General features: G+C 54.6%; 1 protein-coding gene across 1 annotated transcript in view; it reads left to right on the forward strand.

Moving 5' to 3' along the window:
* The first annotated feature begins 723 nt into the window (after window positions 1-723).
* Plekhg5 (pleckstrin homology and RhoGEF domain containing G5) overlaps window positions 724-18,332 on the forward strand; it is a 28,480-nt gene continuing 10,871 nt past the window's right edge. The window contains 7 exon segments of the mRNA XM_021160380.2: window positions 724-804; window positions 1,504-1,580; window positions 15,796-15,925; window positions 16,712-16,814; window positions 17,138-17,198; window positions 17,480-17,571; window positions 17,942-18,096. Coding sequence (XP_021016039.1) covers window positions 801-804; window positions 1,504-1,580; window positions 15,796-15,925; window positions 16,712-16,814; window positions 17,138-17,198; window positions 17,480-17,571; window positions 17,942-18,096 — 622 coding nt within the window. The 5' untranslated portion in view covers window positions 724-800.

Consider the following 18,332-nt stretch of genomic DNA (forward strand, 5'->3'; position numbering starts at 1 on the left):
CCCACATGGCAGCTTGCAACTGTAACTCCAGTTTCAGCCAGGGCATCTGACACCCTCACAGGATACAAGCAGGCAGAACACCAAGATACTTTTTAAAAAGAAAAAAAGCCGTCTCTCTATTGATAATCCCATTTCCATAAACGATTAGGGGAAAATTCTCAAAGCATATTAGCCAGGGCCGTGGTGTTCCTGAGGAAACCCAGTGGAGCCTCCCGGGCTGGGAGGGACTCTGGGTGTTGGGGTGGTAATTTTGCGAAGTTAAGTTTGGTGCGCGCGCTGAGCTGGGAACACTAAAACCACCGCAGCAGCCGTTCAATGAGGCCACCCGCCCCTGGTCCGCCCACCTCCACCGCGTCCTCAACCCTGGATCCGCGGGTGGCAGCCATTCCGAACGAGTTGGGGCGCGGCACGGAACGGAGGGGTGCGTGTGCCGCCGACCCGCGTGTCTGGGTGCGGGAGGCGCCTACTCCTTGGAGGCACTTCCGGCCGGGGCAGCAGCCACGGCGGCGCAGCCACAGTGCAGGAGACCGCCTGGAACCGGGGCGCAGCCGGCGCGCGTGGCCATCCCCGGAGGGGGACGGGGAGCGGGGCTGGGTGGGACCCACCTGGGACACGCCCCGTCTCCCGCGGAGGCGCCGTCGGGGGCCGCCGGCTCCCCGCCCCCCGCGGCCGCCCCGCGCTCCGCCCCCCGCCCACCTGCCCCGCCCCGCCTCGCGCGCCAGGCGGCCGCGGCGCTCGGTTCCCCCGCTCCCGCGCTCGGTCCTCGGCTCCCGCGCTCGGTTCTCCTGCGGCTCGGCGCCATGGGTGAGTGCGGCCCCGCGGACGGTCTGCTCTCGCCTCGCAGCCCGACTGGCTGCCCCGGTAGTTCGCCCCGGTCGCGCGCGATGGGGGCCGGGCCTGCCCCGGGGAGGGCCTTGCTGGAGCCGGGTGGACGCCGGCCTCTGCACCCGAGACTAGCTGCAGCTGCCGGGTCTTCGCCCCTACCCCCTCGCTGCGGCGCTCAAGCCTCGGGGAAGAAAGGGCATCAGCTTGGAGGGGGCCAAACTCTCGGTCAGAGATAGATAGATAGAACAGAGGTCGCCCCAGGCCTCGGGAAGGAAATGTCTGGCATCAGAGGGTCTGAGTTGGAGAACAGAGTTCGGGAAGGCATCTTGGACCCTTGGAGCCCCCCTCCTCCTGGCCCGGATTGCTCAGAAAGTCTGGGGCCCCAGGAGGTTACTGAGCCCCCTCCAGCTAGTGGGACTCAGGGAGGGAGTAGCCGATTTCCAAAGACTCCCCCCTGGAATCTGGACAATTTCCCTGGGGAACTGCACAGAAAAGGGCTCTGCAAACAGATCCCCCTGCAGATAAGTTGGCGTTTAAAAAAGAAAAGGACACTGACTTCCTTTGAAGGCAGGATTGAGGAGTCCACCCCACCAGTCCCCTGACCTGGAGGCCACAAGGGCCCACAGGAGTGTGGCTGCTCCCCCAACCCCTGAACTGATGCCCTCTGCTTCTCCACAGAAGACCAGAGCTCTGCAGAGGAGAAGGGACTGCGCTGCCAGAACCCAGCCTGCATGGACAAGGGCCGGGCCGCCAAGGTAGGGGATTGGAGAGCTTGGAGCATGGGGGCAATAGGCATAAGTTCTCAATACCCAGGAAGTCATGGAACCCTTACCCGGACACAGTAATGCCCTCTGGATTCAGGGTGGCTGGTTTAGGAGGTGAAGAGGGTGTTCATGGTTCAGTGGAGTGGAGAGACATCAAAAGGAGGAACAGCTCCTTGGGGGGTCTTTGCCACTGCCTGAGGACATGGCCACAGCTCCCTGTCACGATGAGGAAGCAGAGGGTTGGGAAGGGAAGTGGTCCCCTGGTTTGGTTTGGTACCTGGCCACTCCAGTCCTGGGCATAGTTCTGGGATACGGTGAGGCTTGTGCACAGCTGTGGCTGTGGAGATGACCAAGGGAGGGGAGAAAGGGCCAACCCGCTTTAGAATCTGAGGAATCGGTATAAACTGAAGAGAATGGAGCCAGGGAGAGCTGTACCAGCAGAAATATCACTTGGGCACTTCTGCCTATGACGCACTGGGCTCTGTGCCACACGCTTTCTGTGCCTTAACCCACGGCTGTGGCAGCTCAGCAGGGGAAGTATTGTCACCCTGCTTTCCAGATGAAGATACCAAAGTTCAGAGAGGTCCTGTGACTTGGACAAGGCCCCACAGTTCATAAGGGGCAGCTCCCTCCCAGCCTCATTTGTGTGACAATGGCCCTCAAATGCTGTATCAGCTTGCTCCTCCCTTCTGGGAGAGGTCCCAGGCTCCTTGCCACTTACAGGTGAGGCTCAGAGAGATGAAGTGGTTGACCTACTGGCACATAGCTGGCAGACGGTGGACTGAGGATCCAAGCCTAAGGTTTGGATCTGTAAAGCTAGATCCCCAAGTTCCTAACTTCCACTCAGCTTGGCCCTGCTACCTGCGGGAGATTTAAAATGCTGTCTCCCCACCATTCATCCGGCACAGGAGACCCGTGGTCAAAAGGAACATGAGGACTGTTCTGGAGGTGGAAAGAGGAGGGGGCGGCCTCCAGTTGCCGTGGTCACCAGGCAAGGGGGCGGCTGTGATGTCAGATACAATCTGCTGGCTCGGGTGGTGCCTGGCGTTGGGCTCTGGTTTTGGCTGGCTGCCTCTCCCCCAGATTGGCAAGCAAGCTGGCCCCAGATCCCTCAACACATCTACTGAGAAATTGAAGCATCTGTCTGACCTAAAGGGGTGATGAAGGAATGAGACATTGTCCCATCCCTCCCAGGGCCCCCGGGACATGGCCCCAAGCTGCTATGGACAGGTCTTGTGGCATGAGAAGAGGACTGATCTCTGTATGGCCTTCAGACCTGCCCTGGTCTGCATGGGACTCACCTCAGCTCCCCTGTAGTCATGGGAGTGTGGAGGCAGAGAGAAGAGGGACAGTGAAGGTTTGGTGACAACGAGTGTGGTGATGTGTGAGATGCCAAACCTGCATTCATACATACATAAATACATACAGAGCCTGCCTCAGGGCGAGACTCCAGGAGAAAGAGGCATGCTCTTTTTTTTTTTAAAGATAGATTTATTGTTTTATGTATACGAGCATTCTCTGTATTCTGATACACCAGAAGAGGGCATTAGACCCCATTACAGTTGGCTGTGAGCCACCATGTGGTTGCTGGGAATTGAACTCAGGACCTCTGGAAGAGCAGTCGGTGCTCTTCACCGCTGAGCCATCTCTCCAGCCCCAGGAAGCATGTTCTTAATCCGGAACTGTTAGCAGCAAAGGCCATCTGCACACAGGGCTGCACCTGAGTCTATGGGGGCTCCCCCCCTCCCCCCGTGGCTGGCCGGGACTTGTGAGATCTGCCTCACCCCGTGTTCTGTTTCTGAAGGAGGCAGCTGTGGTCCTGGGAATAGGAAGGAGATGTGGAGCTGGAGAGCCCAGTGAGCAGGGAGGGAGGGATGTGGGCTGTGATGGGGGAAGCCATCAGGGGACAGACATTGTTGAGCAGGAAGGTTGAATTTTATCTTCATCTACCCTTCGATGTTGCAACCGGATGCCTTGAAGACCCCTTACGAGAAGTGATAGAGACCGATAGCTCATACTGTTGAGTTCCAGGGTTGCGCCTGCTTCTTTGCAGTCGTGTGGCCCTGAGCAGCCTCTGTGCCCCTCTCAGTTGCCCTCTGTGTAGAATGCTTAGCACTATCCCCTGTGCTGCTGTGTTCAGAGACACTAGCTGTGACCATGGAATTAATTTGTAGAGTGTGGGAATCATGAGGCCTGTTTCCTGGGCTTTGGATGGGCTCTGTGTGAATCCCTGAGAGTGAGACATCATCACAGGGCTTCACACCAGACTCTGCCCCACAAATGCAATGTGTGTATCTCACTGGGAGGGAGGGCAGGGGACTGTCATGGGTGTCCTCAGCACTCCTACAAAATAGCCCTAGGGCAGCGGCTGACCACAGCTCTTGGCTGGGCCTCCTTGTGTCAAGCATTCTGGTCAAAGTCTGCTGAGTACCTTGGGTCACGAGGGGACATGGTGTAGGACTGATACTGGACCACCGGCCTCCATACTGAAGGATTTGGAAATCCTCAAACCCAGGAGCCAATCCTAGCAGTTTGCTGAGAATACTGTGCAGGCCCCACTATGTGTCTCGTGCCGGCAGCCCACCCTAGTTGTTAGAGCCAGCTCCGTCCCAGTGGAATGACTGACACATTGAGCAGCTGACTTGCCAAGTCAGGACTTCCTGTTCTCAGGGCCCCCTTTCCCAAGCCTCCCCCAGGAAGAAAGGGAGGCTATGCCTTCCGTTTGGCTCACAAGGGCCTGGATAGGGAGGCACATTTTGATTCCATATGGAGACATTTTTAACATCGGAGCTATCCCTCCACCCTCCCTATCTGAGCCCCTCATCCTTGGGCAGATTATAGTCCTCAAGAGGCTGAGGCAGGAGGATTATTGTGAGTTTGAGGCTGCCCTAGGGATAGATACATAGCAAGACCTTTTATTTTGTTTTGGTTTGGTTTGGTTTGGTTTTTCGAGACAGGGTTTCTCTGTGTAGCCCTGGCTGTCCTGGAACTCACTTGGTAGACCAGGCTGGCCTCGAACTCAGAAATCCGCCTGCCTCTGCCTTCCAAGTGCTGGGATTAAAGGCATGTGCCACCACGCCCAGCTGGCAAGACCTTTTATTTAAAAAAAAAAAAAAAAAAGAGGCCGAGAGAAAGGGGCAGTTGGAGATATTGCTCAGGGGTTTATAATGCTTTTTCGAGGATTGGAGGTCAATCTCAGCACTTACATGGTGTCTTAAAGCCATCTGTAACTCCAGTTCCAGGGCTCTAACACCCCCACCTGACCTTCTCCAGTATTGGGCATATATACATGCGCTATACAGTCATACACATAAAACATTCATACACATAAAGAAAGAGAGGGAGGGAGGAAGGAAGAAAGAAAGGAAGGAATGAAGGGAAAGAAATACCGGCGTGGCCAGGCAGTGGTGGCTCACGCCTTTAATCCCAGCCCAGCATTTGGGAGGCAGAGGCAGGCCAGCCTGAGTCTACAGAGTGAGTTCCAGGACAGCCAGGGCTACACAGAGAAACCCTCTGTCTCAAACCAAAAAAAGAAAGAAAGAAATACTGGCTTGGTGGCCCATTATTTAATCCTAGCATTCAGGATATAAGGGAGAACCCTGAGTTCAAAGCTACCCTAGTCTACCTAGAGAGTTCCAGGCCAGCCAGGGCTACATAATGAAACCCCTTTACAAAGTGGAGAAGGTGACCTGAGAGACGTTAAGCCGTTGACCTAAGCAGTTAAGAGCACTGGCTGCTCTTTCAGAGGTTACCAGCACCCACATGGAAACTCACAACTGTCTGTAACTCCAGTTCCAAGGGAGCTGACACCCTCCTCTGACCTCTGTGGGCACCAAGCACACTGGAGGTGCACATACATACATGCAGGCAAAAATACTCACAGACACCAAATATAAAATAAGTACATCTTTATTTTCGGTTTCAGAAGAGCAGTCAGCCTGGTTTAGGGCTCAGGCTGCAGGCTTGTCCCCTCCAGCCAGGACAGTTTCCTGTCAGTTCCCCTCCCTTGGATCTACCTTCTAGCCCAGGTGAGTGACCAGGTGAACAAGCTGTGGACTGATTGAATGCCAGCCTTTCATATACAGTGAAGCCTAGGTCACTCCCTAAAGCCACCATCCTAGCTCATCGATACCCCAAAGCCACTGCTTCTTGTCCTGCCACCATCTGGCTCACGGGCAAGACTTCCCTGTGACCCATTATGCTTCAGCCCAATGAGTGGTGGCACCTGGGACAGTCCCCATATCTGCTTTTCCCCCTTTCTCTGTGCACCTCTGGGATCGGATATGTAGCTCAGTCCGGGCTGTAAGGAGGAGACATATGTCCCTAGGTGAGGCTCACTAGACTGGGGACTGAGGGGGTGGGGTCCCTGAGTTAAAGGTCAGAATTTTAAGTTAGGAAACCTTGTTTTGTTTGTTTGTTTGGTTTTGTTTTTTTCGAGGCAGGGTTTCTCTGTGTAGCCCTGGCTGTCCTGGAACTCACTTTGTAGACCAGGCTGGCCTTGAACTCAGAAATCTGCCTGCCTCTGCCTCCCGAGTGCTGGGATTAAAGGCGTGCGCCACCACGCCCGGCTTTTTTTTTGTTTGTTTGTTTGTTTGCTAGGGAACCTTGTAATAAGTCCCTTTCTGGGGGGTCCCGATGATGCTACCTCCATTCATTTAATGATGGCATTTGCTTAAACACTGCTCTGTGGCCGTGAGAAGTCTGTGGTTGTGTTGTGGGGGCCGTTGACTAGTGAGGGTGGAGACTCAGGGAGGATCTTGCAGGGGCCTAGGCCTATGCGGTGCTTGGGAGGATGCTGTTCCAACCGTGCCCTATCTGGAAATACCCAAAAGGCCCCTGGGGGCCAGCAGAGGGCACAAGAAGCTGTGCCTCAGGCTTCCCGGGGAAAGGGAGGCCAGTCCTGGTGGGAGACAGGGAGGTGGAGGCCAGAGGGTTCTTAGGCCCTACAAATGCCTTGGTAATCTTCCCTGGGTGACCTTGCTCTTGGGTATTTGCTGTTCCTGGGTCCCACATCAAGTTCCAGTGTCCACTAGGATCCAGCAGCTGTCCTCAGCTGGCACATTCTAGGAGTGCCCAGTGTTTCCTTCACACAGGTGAGGTGATCCCCGTCTGGGAGGAGCAGGGGGAGGTGGGGCATAGATGCTTCTCACCTTCCTCCCCAGGAGCCTTCTGAGTGTAGCCAGGGAAGCAGGCAGCTGGAGTCCAGGAGCCACCTTCAGGGGGCAAGATTCACACTACAGCCCCTTCCTCCTAGCCGCTCCAGGGGAAGGGACCTGCCTGTAGACAGGCTTCTGGTCCTATGCCAGCCATCCTAGGTCAGGTCTGGAGACCCACAGGACGAAAGGGTGAGGCCCAGGCCAAGGGAAAGGAGGAGGCCCCGTGAGCCGCCTGCAGCTCTGAGAGCCGCCTGGCAGAGCCACCCCACCCTGGCTGGCCTGCCCACGCATGCAGGCTCCACCCTTGGATATCTGAGGTGGCGGGTAGAGCCCTGGGCCATCTCTCAGGGGAGCCCAGCCCTGCTAGAGAAGCCTAGGGCAAGTGAGCCATTCACACAAGAAGACCCAGCTGCTATCTCAGGGCCGTCTGCTGTGGGCCGGGCCCTGAGATGGTTGTGGATCTTGCCCCAGATTTGTAGCTCCTGTTGGGCCCAGAGTTATTCTCAGTCCAGGTTGGCCCTGTGTGGACCATGGGTGTTCACAGAATCCTCTAACTTTCTGGAGTTGGGAGAAAAGCCCTAGTGGGGGCAAGAGCCTGTCTGGGGGTACCTGGGGACTCCATTATTCATCAGCTTCAGCATCTAGTTTCTGGGTCAGTTTCAGCCAGGCAACTCTGTTCACCCTGGGGCGAGGCTGGGCTGGAGAGGGGCCCCCTCCCCAGGGTGAGAGGCTGGGACCTCAGCTCTGCTTCTTAGCTCCGTGCTGTCTGTTAGGTGCAAGCCTTTCCCCTCTATGGCAGGAGCTAGGGCTCCTTTCCTCACCTCCATCCTGTCACTTCCTTTACCCTATATTCTGGTCTGGGGCCTCAGGGCCTTGGTCCCCTAAGCAGCAGCCTCCACCCTGGTCAGGATAGCTAACACATTGCCAGGCTAGAGCCCAATCTCTCAAAAGTCCTTTTTAGGTAAACGTCCTGGCCCCAGTGATCTTTACTTACTGAGACTTAGTTAGCCCAGACCTGTAGAATTTCCTCCATGCTGTCTTTGAGCTCCACCCTCTTCTCCTCAAGGTGGTCTTCAAGACCCTGTTGTCCACCATTTAGCCTGTGCCAATGTCCCAGCCCTAACCATGCCTGAGCAACGGGCAGATGTGTCACAGATTTGTGCATTGGCCCACCTTGGTGTACTGGCGACCTTGGGGCAACCTGCATTCTCTTCAGACCTTAGCTTCTTCCTGTTAAGTTGGGGGCCATCATGGTCTCCTTCTCTGCCTCTCTGAGGAGAGTGGAGTTTGTCACTCAAGCTCCTGGGACAGGAAGTTGGGAGGACTTAGTGGACAGTAGTAGCTATCTTCTGAGTGTGGGACCCGGACAGAGGCAGAGGACTGGTGCAGGATAACATGAATCTGAATGGCTACTCACCTGCCTGGTCACACCCAGGTTCCAGGAAAAGGGGAAGGCTGTATTGGCACTTGGCCACAGGTCCTGGAGAACTTCTCTGTCCCAGAGTCCTTCCATGGTTGAAGCCCCTCCCTTTGCCTTCATTGCAAGTATCGCTCCTGCGGTTGGCTCTGTGCCAGGACCATCCTGAAGGCTGAGGACACAGAGTGAGCCGATAAGTGTCACTAAGCCCACTGGCCTCTGGCAGGAAGGAATGATGGAGAGCAAGGAAGTCACGTGATTAGAGAGCCGAGAAGAAATTAATTCAACATTAGGGACTGAGGCTAGGAAGGAGGCTGAGGGGTTATTTTGAGAGCCCTTTGGGGAGGTAGGATTGGGGCCCAATGACAACCATTTGAAGGTTGAGCACATGCAGTCCTGGATAGAGTGTGGTGGGGTGAGGGCTCTGAGCTCGGGGAGGCACAGGATATCAGCCCGAAGGCCAGAAGATGAACGGCTGCATGAGTCCAGCCAGGAGGCAAAGAGGGAACCAGGTTATGGTGGATATTTTTAAAAAATAAGATAAGAAATTTTAGTTTTCAAGGGAGTTACTTGTGTTGTCCATGGTGAGTGACCTGGCCTCGGGGAGTGGGGTGGGGTGGTGGTGGTGGTGAAGGTAGTCCTTGAGGTCTAAGCTTAATTACCGCCCTACGAGCCCTCTCAGAAGTCCCTGCTTCCTTCCGTTCCCCATGGTGTCAGATGTAGGGGTCACCTCGGAGGTAGATGTGCCAGGGACTATATGCCCGTACAGGGTACTGAGGCATCTGCCCAGAGGCCATTCCACAGCCAGAAGCAGAAGGCTGTGCCTTGGCCAGGCGTGTTCATTCACTCCTGTAATCCCAGAATTGCCTAAAATTCAAGGCCAGCCTTGGCTACAGGTATAGGACCCTATCTTCAAAACAGAACTGCATTAACAAAGACTCTAGCTCCATCCGAAGAGGGCTAGCCTAGCACGCAGGCCAAGACCCATGCAAAGAGGCAATTGGGTATTAGGGTTCCCTAGAATACGGTTTCTACAATGGATCCCGTTATATATATAAAGGGGATTTATATATAAAGGGGATTTATTGGAATGGTTTAAGGGCTGTTGTCCAGCAAATCCAACAGTGGCTACCTATAAACAAAGTCCAAGAATCCAGAAGTTGCTCAGTCCACAAGGTTGGATATCTCTGGTCTTCAGTAGACCCTGGGGTCCTAAAGAAGTAGCCTCCCATGCCAGTGAAGGAATGGACTTGCTAGTAAGGCGAGGGCAGGCAGGCCAAGAGCGAAGTTTCCAGCAGAAGGTGTGGCCCAGGTGAAAGGTGTGTCATTTCTCCTTAAGATATGAATTAAAGACCTGCGTCTTCCCACCTCAAGGTCTGGATCAAAGACTTACCTCTTCCTACCGAAAGGGTCTGGACTAGGAGTGAATTTACTCACTTTGAACCAAGCCAAAAAAAAAAAACAAAAAAAACAAAAAAACAAAAACCCAAATCTCTCGCAGGTGTGTCCTCCATTTCTGGATTGTAGGTCACTCTACTCTATAGAGCTCTATGTGGTCAAGTTGACGACCTAGAAAGAGCCGTCACCGTGGTAATCACAGTTTAGTGGAGATGCAGGCAGATCAGAAGTTTAAGGTCTGCGAGACTGTCACGGGCCAGTCTGGGTGTAACTAACAGGCCGTGCACTTGTCTCTGTATGTCTACATTAACTGTAGGAGATGGAAAGGGATAAGGTGGCCACCCTACTTCCTGGGGGTGAGTGTTGAAGCCCTTTGATAACTGGAGACAGCCCCACCCAATCCGGACAGGGCGGCTTGTCGGGCAGTGCTGAGCGCCCTCTGGCGGCAGGGAGGCAGCCTAATGATACCAGTGACCTGCAAAGGCCTGCCTGACTTAGGAGTTTCATTGGCCCAACTCCCAGGGGACAGCTGGGCACTGCCCAGGCCCTCTGCTTTTTCCCACTAACCCTCCTTCCACCTCCCGATTCTCTCCCAGGTCATGTGTTCCGTTGGAGTCCCTACTGGAGCAGATTCCAGGGCTCTTGTGTGTGTGTGTGTTAGGCTTTGCATGGGGCTGACATGGGCCCTCAACAGCAGGATACTGGAGACCCAGCAAAGAGAGTTGTCCATGGGTGCCTGGCAAGCAGTGTCCTAGGATCCCAAGGAAGTTGACCCGTAAACCAGCTGCACCCCTCCTGTGTGGCATCTGGAGCCCAGCCCCTGGGGTGGAGAAGCACAGGGTTAAGGCCCAAAAGCTGGGCTTCCAGTCTGTACTCTGGTCTGAGTAGCCCAGGCTGGGAGTGGCTGGGGTTCCGCGGGGTGTCACCAGCCCAGCCCCCTTCACCCCTCCCAGGGCGCAACTGCACAATGGCAGGAAGCGGGGCTCAGTGCTTTGTCCCTAGCACGGCGCAGACCGTAGCTTCCTCCGGCCACCATGGGGACAGGACCGGGCGTCTCCGGGCATCGAGCAGCAGCCAGGCCCAGCTCTGAGCTGCCCTCCCCAGATTCCCAGCCCCTCTGGGTCGGGGGTCATGCCGGCAGCAGCAACAGCCAGGTAGCGGGGAGTGGGGGGATGTGGGGGGGTAAAGCCTAACGGGTGGTGTGCATGACTTGATCCTCTCTGTCCCCCTCCCCAGGGTGGCTGAGCCCCTATCTAGACTGCAGCACACTGCTGAGAGTGGGGATGTGGCTTGAGGGGGTCCTTACCTTGGGGCTAAGAAGCCGGGCACCAGAGATGCCCCTCAACCCCTGGGCCGTTGGTGTGTATTGACTCCGGACACACCTGTGGGGCCTAAGCCACCCCTCCCCCTTTCCTTCCGCTGTCCCACACCCTGCTCAGCCACTCAGCCCTGCCTGAGAGGAGAGCCTGTCTTCAGTGCTCTGTTCCTTAGCCTCAGAGTGGGATGGCTGTGCCCAAGTGTCCTTCTCTGTATTTGTGAGACATCTCCCCTTTGACCCGTTGGGCTTCTCCCACAGAGTGGAGCATCACTGCCTATAGAGGTGGGTTTGGTGGATGGTAAAGAAGTCGAGGGAGGCCTGGAGTCTAGTCTGCTTCAGTGCTGGGGAGACCCTGATGCTTGGCAAGAGGGATATAAGGGGGGTGGGGTGGGGGAAGATATCCAAGAGGGCTTTCCCCTGCCCAACCCCAACCTCAATTCAGCTTGTGGATTTTCTCTCTGGGGATTCCAGAACGACATCCTGGCTTCATATGGGAACTCTGGTTCAGTTCCTGTATGAGCTGACCTCTGTGGTCCCCGGAGCCTAAAGGTCAGAGGCAGGACGCAGTCTCTGCTGCTGTCATGGTAGGAGGGCTGGTAGTCGTCTCAGGACTGGAAAGGGAATCCATTGAGGTTGTCAGTCCAATATCAAATTGGCCAGAAGGAATAGAATGAAATCCCCACCCCCAACCCCTGTGCTCAACACACACACACACACACACACTGTGGCTCTTTTTGTCCTGGAACTCCTGTATATTTCAGGCTGGTCTTGAACTTACAGAGTTCCCTGCTTCTGCCTCTGGAGTGCTAGGATTAAAAGCGCTTGAGGTGCTGTCTTTATGTTGACTAAATTAAAAAGAAAATTGTGGCCCTTAATTAGGCCCCCCTCCCCGGAACCTACAGTTTAGCTCAGTCTCCACTGTGTCATACTGAGACCAGAACCTTGGCTTGGCTGGAATGTAGCCACACCTGGCATTGACTGCCGGAAGCTCTCCTAGTCAGCCGGGGGCTGAAGCAGGGAGCCCTGGCCAGGCTGGTGGAGTAGGTAGCGCCTGGGAAAAGGGATTGAAGGGAAAGCTGGTGCCTCCGAAGACTGTAGTCAGAAGGAGGCACTTAAAGCTGGGAGGTCCCCTCAGAATTTTCTACATGCCCTGGGGCTCATGGCTGTAGGTAGGTAAATGTTTTCCTGCCTTTATCTGCAGTAGATTAAAACAGGAACTGAAAACATTTCCAAGTCTTGACCACCCGCTGTTAGGAATCTGGGTCTTAAAGTCCCTTTCCAGACCCAGTTCCTGTCACTTCCCCCAGGGCGAGTGGGCCACCTGCCAACTGCTGTTTGTATGTCCGGATCCTATTCTGTCACTAGAGCCCAAACTGCAAGCCTCAAAAGATTGGTTTCTTTCTGGAACCCACCCTCCCCCAAGGCTGACCGGGGTCTGCTTTCCCCCCCACATACCTCTCCATTGTCTGGTACCTGGCAGTGGTGTGGACCTGAGTGGGTGGGGCTTCAGGCCCTGGCTCTGCTAGGCGTGTAACCTGTGGTAATAGACTTCCCTGACCTGAGCTTCACACGCCTCTTATGGAAAATGAGGATGCAGGGAGGTGACCCAGTTGACCTCAGTATAGCCCCTGGCAGAGGAGGAGGACCACTCTCCAAGCAGCTGAGGCTTTCTGCTGCCTTTTCCTCCCTCCCCACCCCCTCCTCAGTCACTGCTGTCTAAACCATCTTCCTCTTGTCTGTCATCTTGGGCATCTCTTGAAGGCTCTCTCAGCCGGTCTCCATTGTGTCTCTACTTGCCTAGTACATAAATTATACAAATATTGAGCAGGCAGTATGGCTCAGTGGGTAAAAGCTGGTAGCCTGAATTTGTCTAGACCTGAAGATAGGGCTTTGAATGAGTTAGTTAAAATATTAGTTTTGGGCTGGAGAGATGGCTCAGTGGTTAAGGGTACTGACTGCTCTTCCGGAGGTCCTGAGTTCAATTCCCAGCAACCACATGGTGGTTCACAACCATCTGTAGTGGGATCCGATGCCCTCTTCTGGTGTGTCTGAAGACATCTATAGTGTACTCATATACATTAACTAAATCTGAGAGAGAGAGAGAGAGAGAGAGAGAGAGAGAGAGAGAGAGAGAGAGAGAGAGATTAATCCAGCATAGACTATTCAGCAGAGGAAGGGAGCAGATCGGAAGGCTGGAGATGAGTTAAGAGGAGACCTTGGGGTGTTAGCATTGCAGGTCAGGTACCAGCAGGTATCCAGGCTCAGAGATAGGGACTCTCCATTTTTACAGAGGGAGGTAGACTTGCTGGTGGGTTGAGAGGATATAGTGTAAGTCCTAGAACAGGGTTCCCTCCGACCCCTCCCAGACAGCTGACCAGATAGGGGCTGGGGAGACCACTTAGCAGGCTACCAATGTCATCTGTAGAAGAAACCATCAGAACAGCAGTGAGTGTTGAAGCGGCAGGCACTGGCTCAGCTGTTAGGAGCAGTGACTGTTCTTCCCAAAGACACAGGTTCGATTCCAGGACTCTGACCTCTGTGTACACTGTGTGCTTGTGGTACACATGCAGGCAGGCAGAACAGTCAGATGAATGGTAGGAAACAAAAAGGAAACAAAACGGAGACATGGTTTAAGGTCATTCTCACCTACATAGTGAGCTGGAGGCCAGCTTGGGCTACACAAGGCCATCTTAAAACTCCCTTTCCTGATCAGAAGAAACGAAAAAGGAAATCCCACTCACTGGGAGAGCATTACTGCTCTGCAGTTTCCAGCACCCACATTGGGTGACTTGAAACCGCCAACCTGAAACTCCACAGACACACACACAGAGCTGACGTAACAGGTAAAAGCTTATAGAAACAGGCTGATGACCTGTTCCTAAAACTTACAGTAGGGATAGATAATTTATTCCTAAACGTTGTTCTCTGATCTATACACACACTTACACAGAGTAATTAAAAAGCTGGACCAGAGCCCCCACTGGCTGTTCTTGTAGAGGACCCAGGTTCAGGTCCCAGCATCCACATGGTGTCTCACGATCTGGAACTTCAATTCCAGGGGCTCCAAAGATGTCCTTTGGCCTCCCCAAGATCTCTGCTCACGTGATATACGTACATGCAGGCAGATAGGCATACATAAAATAAAACTTAAAATAATTGTTGGGTGGATGGGGGTTTTGAGACAGGATCTTTCTGTGTAGCTCTGGCTGTCCTGGAATTCTGACCAGGCTGGCCTCGAACTCAGAAAGCCACCTGCCTCTGAAGTACTTGGATCAAATGTGTGTGCCACCTCTGCCCAGCAAACTTTGTACATCTAAAACAAATAAAATCTGGGCAGTGATGGTGCATGCCTTGAATCCCAGCACATTGTGACCAGAGGCAGGAGGATCTCTTGAGTTCAAGGCCAACCTGGTCCACAGAGGGAGGGAGGGAGGGAGAGAGGGAGAGAGGGAGGGAGAGAGGGAGTTCTAGGAGGTACTGGCCCGTAATCCTGGCTACTCTAGGGCCAGAGATAGGAAGATTACAAGTTCAAGGCAAGTTAGTGAGACCCTGGCAGAGGAGGTAAGGAGAGATTGGTGGCTGCGTGCCTACGGAGCGTTGGGTGACTCAGGCTGTGTGGGATTTCTGCACCAGAGCAGACATGAAGAGAACGCCTGAGAGGAGGCAGATGTGATGTGGCTTACTCTCCGAATCCGGAAGGTTGAAGTATGTCAGCGTGCTATTCTTATAACTCTGAAGGCCCGAAGTATTTAAAGATGAAAACTGGGGGAAGCCAGGCACAGTGGCTCATGCCTGTGATACCAGCACTCGAGGGGCTGAGGCAGGAGGATTGCTTTGAGTTTGACGTCTGCCTGAACTATAGTGTAAGATCCTGTCTGGCACCACCACCTGCCCTGGCCTTCTGACAGGCTGGGGTTACAAGAGATTTCCCATTTTGAGGGAGTGTGGAGAATTGCGTGGAAGCTGTGTGGAGTGTGGAGGCTGTTTCCCTAGGAGGGAAAGGGGAGCAGAGGCCAAGGGCTAAGTGAGCCCAGGACTCTGTTATAAGTTGTAAGGGTCGCATGCCTTGTGCTCAGGGAGGGAAACTTGGCCCTGCAGGAAATGGGAGAGTCAGGGGTGAGAGTGTGTGGGCAGATCTGGGAAGAGGAGCTGGCTCATGGGAAGCCCTCAGCTGCCCTGGGTGTGTGGACAGACGGATGATGGACAGGCAGACATGGAGGCAGGAGCCTATGGGCTTCTTGCTGGCTTCCGGAATTTTTTTTTTTAATGGAAAAAGCAGGAAGTGAAGTAGAACTGCATTGGGGCCAGGCCATTGTGGAAGAGGCTCATGGCAGTTAGAAGCTAAGAAGCTGACAGCCCTCCAGGAAGGTGGAGGAACAGATACATATAGTTAAACATGGCAAATACATGTGCAAGTTGCCAGGCAGGAGTGGCGTGTGCACGTGTGCATGCACATGTGTGTGTGTGTGTGCGTGCGTGCGTGCGTGCGTGCATGTGTGTCAGTGACAGCCACAGCCTGCTTTAGAGGCTATTCAAGGCTCAGGCAGGCCATAGACCCGAGGGCCTAGGCCCAGGCAGCCAGACTGCAATGCTTATCCGAGTTTAGGGTGTTCCAATGCCAGCTGAAGATCAGTAACAAAGCCCTTTTGGGGGGTTCTTCCTGCCAGAAAGTCCCTGGTAGCCCTGGTCCACTGTTGATTGTTTGAAGTCTCAGAAAGAGGGTTTGTTTTCTCTGCATTCCTTGGAAGCAGGTAGTGGGGACTCGGGAAAGGTTGTCCAAATGAGCTGGCTAAGGGAAGCAGAAGGAACTTGGTGGGAGAAGATGGTGGATGGCCATAATAGTGGTCTGAGTGTGTATGTGTCTGTCTGTCCGTCTGTCGCCCATCCTGACCCCACGTCTCCATCCTTCTCCCACAGGTATGCCATCATGCCGATTGCCAGCAGCTGCACCACCGGGGGCCTCTCAACCTGTGTGAGACCTGTGATAGCAAGTTCCACAGCACCCTGCACTACGACGGCCATGTCCGATTTGACCTGCCCCCGCAAGGTAAGTCTGAGGACCCCTCCCGGCCTGGCCCAGCCTGGCCCTGGAACTCTAGTCAGCTCAGAACTCCGTATCTTGGTGGGAGCAGTGTTGGGTGGGTATTGGAACCTTAGTGGAGTCACATGAGGAGCAGGAGAATGAAATACAGGTCCACCTCCTTACCTCCCACAGCTGTCTCTGCCCCTGGCCAGGGTCTTCCCAATTTTTCCTTGGGGCCACCAGCAACTTCTGGGCAAACTCTGTTGGTCTAGGAGAACAGATGTAGCCACTGTGTTTGGAGGGAACTTGGAGGAGGGGATTAGAAACCCTTCCTGCTAGCTCTAGCTCTGAAAGACACCCAGGCCACCTGCCACCTTGTCGCTGGTAAGAGAGACAAAGGGACTCTCACTCCCCCAGGATTCCTGGGACTTGAGATGTGGGCAAGGCAGAGCGGGAGGGGAGGCCTTAAAGGAAGAGGAGTGGACTTGGTGTCTGTCTGGGACAGTCCTTGAGACATGGCCTTTTTACAAACCTCATGCTATAGAAAGGTAACTGAGGTTACAGGTGGGTTTGTATTTGGGGTGAGGCATCACCTGTATATCCTCATAGAGCCTATGGCCCTTTTGGGTCTGGGGGGCACAGATAATAATGATAGACCCCATTCTTGGCAGAACAGAAGGGCTTGAACCACTGGGAAGAGAGGAGCTAGGGATAGCCTGGAACTGAGTCTCTGCTGGAGGCTGTATTTAAGGGCTAAGGATGGGCCATACAGGGAGCAGGGACTTAACCCCTGCCCCCTTTTCTCCAAAGGCTCTGTCCTGGCCCGCAATGTTTCCACCCGGTCCTGTCCTCCCCGCACCAGCCCTGCTGCAGACCTGGAGGAAGAAGAGGAAGGCTGTACCGACGGAAAAGGGTAGGTGTGCTCCACCACGGGCAGAGCCACCATCCTAGGAGTGAGCCCTCCAGAGGACTGATGGTCGACCCTCTGCACCCCCAGACTGCCTCAGCTTAGGCCAGCAAGCCTGGCTGACTCCTAGCTCAACTAGTTAACCATTGTGTGCGACTCCAATCTCGGCCACCAGAGGGCGGACTGTGCCACACAGGTAGCAAGCAGAGTAGCCAGCATTCATATCACTTCCAGTTGATGAGGGGTGGGTGGGGAGCCTAGCAAGACTCCCACTTACATCCCACACTGGTGAGGACCCATCACCACCTCAGCATCTGCTTCCCTTACAGGGACCGGAAGAGCGCCGGCCTAAAAATCTCTAAGAAGAAAGCAAGGAGGAGACACACAGATGTAAGGAGCCAGGAGGGCTGCTGACAGCCTTGGCCCCCAAAGCCCCCATCTCTCCCAGGCCTTTTCCTCTCCTGAGGCTAGTGTCCCTGCTCTGAACTCTAGGGATGGGGTCTGGAGTGAGCCTGCCCCTCCCTTGCCTCCCTGCCCTTCAGCTCAGACAGGTAGAACACCAGGGGCCTCTCTAGGAGTATGGCTGGGGAGATCTCTGGCCTCCCCCTCCCAGTTGGGATTTTCATCTGCGTGGTGACCGTGGAGAAGCTAACAGTCCAGTGTCCTCTCAGGACCCGAGCAAGGAGTGCTTCACCTTGAAATTCGACCTGAACGTGGACATCGAAACAGAAATTGTGCCAGCCATGAAGAAGAAGTCACTGGGGTAGGGCTTGAGGAGGAAGTGGGAAGGACAGAGACAGCTCCTTTGTCAGGGTTCCCAGTCTCTGCAGGGGTGTGTCTGTCTGTCTGTCCGTGTGCATGTATGTCCACGCCCATGCATCTGTGCACCGCTCCTATGGGTGTTCAGGCCTGTGTGGCTGTCACACCATTACAAGGCTCACCTGTGTTTTCTAATCCTGGCTGTCTAGCTGTGCCTGAGAGGGACTTACAAAGCTCTGGGGACAGGTGTCTGTGTGTGTGATATTGTGCATACTGCTTTTCTTTATAATCGGGGTGGCAGCTGGAGCTGTGTCTGGATGGGCTGGGTAGCCACGCGATTGTCCTCCTGAAGCACATTCCTCCCTGGGGTGCAGGGAAGTGTTGCTGCCTGTGTTTGAGAGGAAGGGCATCGCACTGGGCAAAGTAGACATCTACCTGGATCAATCCAACACACCCCTGTCCCTCACCTTCGAGGCCTACAGGTTTGGAGGACACTACCTGCGGGTCAAAGGTGAGCAGAGAGCCACAGGTCCCACAGGCAACTGTCTGGGTGGGACGGTTGGGGCCTCCTGGATCTAGAGCCCTTCCTGGGTTCAGGTTCCCATTGGCCCTGCTCCTGGGCAGGCTCATTAGCATACAGGTGTCTCTGCTGGGCACTTGTGGTTGGTGTTGGCAGGGTGGGGCTCCCAGAGAGGGGGAGAGAGGACAAGGGCCCTATGTCTCCCACACTTGGGCACTGAGGACTTCTTGTCCCCCCCCCCCCCC

The sequence above is a fragment of the Mus caroli genome, chromosome 4 (genome assembly GCF_900094665.2).
Source record: "Mus caroli chromosome 4, CAROLI_EIJ_v1.1, whole genome shotgun sequence".
NCBI classification, from domain to species: Eukaryota; Metazoa; Chordata; class Mammalia; order Rodentia; family Muridae; genus Mus; species Mus caroli.